The 2,872-nt window shown below is 35.0% G+C and overlaps 1 protein-coding gene across 1 annotated transcript; it reads right to left on the reverse strand.

Annotated features, from left to right (window-relative positions):
• Window positions 1-362: 362 nt before the first annotated feature.
• LOC149000827 (F-box/FBD/LRR-repeat protein At1g13570-like) lies at window positions 363-2,011 on the reverse strand. The gene is made up of 3 exons (XM_089139224.1): window positions 962-2,011; window positions 722-877; window positions 363-644 (listed from the first exon to the last, which is right to left on the reverse strand). Exons 1-3 carry the CDS (start codon window positions 2,006-2,008, stop codon window positions 363-365), a joined length of 1,485 nt encoding a protein of 494 aa, XP_088995350.1. The 5' UTR covers window positions 2,009-2,011.
• Window positions 2,012-2,872: the final 861 nt, after the last annotated feature.

Consider the following 2,872-nt stretch of genomic DNA (forward strand, 5'->3'; position numbering starts at 1 on the left):
TAGCAAATTACATTCATAACAATATTGATCAACTATTGATAGATTAACAGTAAATACAATCATTGAGAATAAGCTTCTAAGCAGAAATTTACATGGAACCACCACGCACATATTTGTTCATCCGAGGCAGGCTTTCTCAAGCCCCAACGTTACCATGATGACTTTATAACCACCTTCAGAGATTTCCCTCAAAGGTTTCGTCTTCACTAAAATCAATTAAAAAAAAAACCATTTTTACAACTACTTTTCTGGATTCAATTGCTTCACAGGACATAATATATAGACTACACTTCAAAAAAAAAGAGAGGCTTGAACAGAACTTAAGCGATAATCAGCTTAGATAACTTGCATCAAGTTTTAACTTAAAATTCAACTTCAGCTTGTGGTGAAGCTCTTTTGAACCGCAACAACTCTCTCGACAAAGTCACAAATTTAATAGTGTCTTCAAAACTATGATTGATTTGCATTCGCTCAAGCACTGAAGAATTAGCAAGAATAAATTTAGTGATTGCCAAATCAACTTCTGTTCCAACAAAATTATTAATAGTAACAACCAAGAGTTCGTCGAATGAAGACTCAAAGTGATCCTCTACTTCTTGCAGATCTACTGAAGGATGAAGTGGAAATAGCCTATTATGTCGGAGCTGGAAGATCAAATAAGTTTATTAGAGAAAAGAATAACGGGAAAGCTAAAGAGGAAATAGATGGTTCCATAAGATACCTGGATGAAAAGCTCTTGCAGATTAGGGGAGCTATTAAGCAAACAAATAGCACCTAAAATCTCTTTCCTGTCGTTCACATTTATTGTTACATCAATTGTTGTCAACTGATAGAAAGTAGATGGAAGCCTCCTTGGCACACCAAGAAAGGGCAAGGACTGTAAGAAAATGCAAAGAGAAGTAAGCATTAATGACTTTGTGCAATTGGTGAAATAAATACCAAGATCATAAAGATATGTTACCTGTAGAAAATAGTCTCCCAAGCAAAGCTCTTCGACACCAAGCAGAAAGCAAAGAACATGACCGAAATTGCAGTGCTCCACCCCGTCTGGATGAATTATATCTTTTGGTACAAAAGTTGCAGAAACTACATTTTTTAAATCCTCATGGCATGTATTAATGAATAAGTTTCCCCAGATGTCCAAGTACTTGAGTTTTGGATTGAAAAGTTTAATATAAGTAAGATCCTCAATTTCAACCAATGTCAACTTTTCTAGTTCAGGGCAGGAAGAAAGCAAACTTGCCAATGTTTCATCAGAGAGTGTAACATTTATGAATATCAAAATTGTGAGACATCTAAACCCCAACGGATCAGGAAGTGCAAACTTGCAGCAAACTGGTGTAATGAAAGATGATGGTTCTGCTGTACGGATGTATAAGTATTTGAGTTTTGGATTGCTAAGTTGAATATGAGTAGGACCATTGATTTCAAACAATGTCAAGTCATCTAGCTCCGGGCAGAAAGAAAGCAAACATTTCAATGTTGCATCAGAAAGCTTAACATATTTTAGAAACAAACTTTGAAGACATCTAAAGCCTTCAAACGTCAATGGAGGAACTGGGATGATGCAGTCACTGAGTGTTAGATCAGTCAGGTGCTTAAAGGAGAAAAAAGATGGAGGAACACTATAAGGACAGAAGTACCCAGTAAATAGAATTTCAAGTTCTGTCAAAGAAACTGATGGAAGGCGCAAGATCCAGCTATTTATCTCTGGCGGACAAGTTTCCAATTTTGAACTAGAGATTTTAAATGTGAGGATTCGGCCCCTATGAGTTAGAAGAACATGATTGACAATTTCAACAAGTTTACTATGACCAAACCCACCAAATGAATCTGGTAAACATTCATCATTGAATACAAGATATGGACTTGAGATCCATTTGTATCTCCAAGTAGTTGATAAAATACTAGTCTTCACCACATCTTTAGTTGACAAACTTGAAAATATGTTTTCTAGAATACCATCTGGCAGATTACTCAACCTGTCTTGAGTTGGATTGGGAGTCATTTCCATCCTGCAATGGTCAGTAAACACTTCACAATTCAAACCAGAGTTGTGATATTCAAAGAATAAAATAAAATAAAATGAAAAAAGAATATGAATCAAGCTAATGATTTTCATGACTCATGGGGCTGCATTTTTCCATTCACCACGCGGCCATATGATTTGAATAAAATAAAATAAAATAAAATAAGCTGAGATTCCATCTCATCTTTCTTCACTTAGGCAATCCACATATCCTTCCTTATGATCCTCTACCTACAAAGAAGTCCAAGGTCTTTCAATGGAAATTGAGTTATAGTCCTAATAAATATCATTCATGTCTTGCATATTCTCTTCACAAAGTTTATTGGGTCTTTTATTCAGAATTATATTGATGAATTCAAGAGTGAAAATTCAAAGATAGGCTAGAAAAATTAAATTAGTTCATTCTAGAAAATAAAAATATCTCAAGAGTTTGAGAACATTGAAAGAAGATGAGGAAAAACTTATTCCCAAGCTCCAAGTCTCCAAAACTAACCAAGGTCTCCAAAATTCGTACTCTATACTCCTCCAAAGCTCCAAAAACGTTTTCTCTTATTGGAGTATGCTCTCTTTTTATAGAGTAATTTCTTATATTACATGGGATATGATTCTTAACATAGTTTGAATCAAACTCAGAGTTCCTAATTTGACTCAACCAAAGAGGGTTTTGGGCATACAAATCGTACTGACTTAAAGACATCAAATTCTCAATTCCACCGTTGGATTTGAATATCAAGAAGTCATGAAGCTCTCTTCCAATAATCAGCTCAATCCGACACCAAAAAACCATCCGATGAAAGACTTAATCAAAATTGGACAGAGATACTCAAAAACTGGATTTTTCTC

The sequence above is a fragment of the Hakea prostrata genome, chromosome 11 (assembly GCF_041222555.1).
Source record: "Hakea prostrata isolate BN-2017 chromosome 11, UWA_Hpros_2, whole genome shotgun sequence".
Classification (NCBI taxonomy): Eukaryota; Viridiplantae; Streptophyta; class Magnoliopsida; order Proteales; family Proteaceae; genus Hakea; species Hakea prostrata.

Bases quoted from the DNA above. Each gene is read 5' to 3' on its own strand.
- LOC149000827 (XM_089139224.1), bottom strand. From the start codon at position 2,008: ATGACTCCCAATCCAACTCAAGACAGGTTGAGTAATCTGCCAGATGGT. The intron at 878-961 runs GTAACATATCTT...ATTTTCTTACAG, and splicing joins TGGGAGACTATTTTCTACAG to TCCTTGCCCTTTCTTGGTGT. The intron at 645-721 runs GTATCTTATGGA...TTGATCTTCCAG, and splicing joins TGCAAGAGCTTTTCATCCAG to CTCCGACATAATAGGCTATT.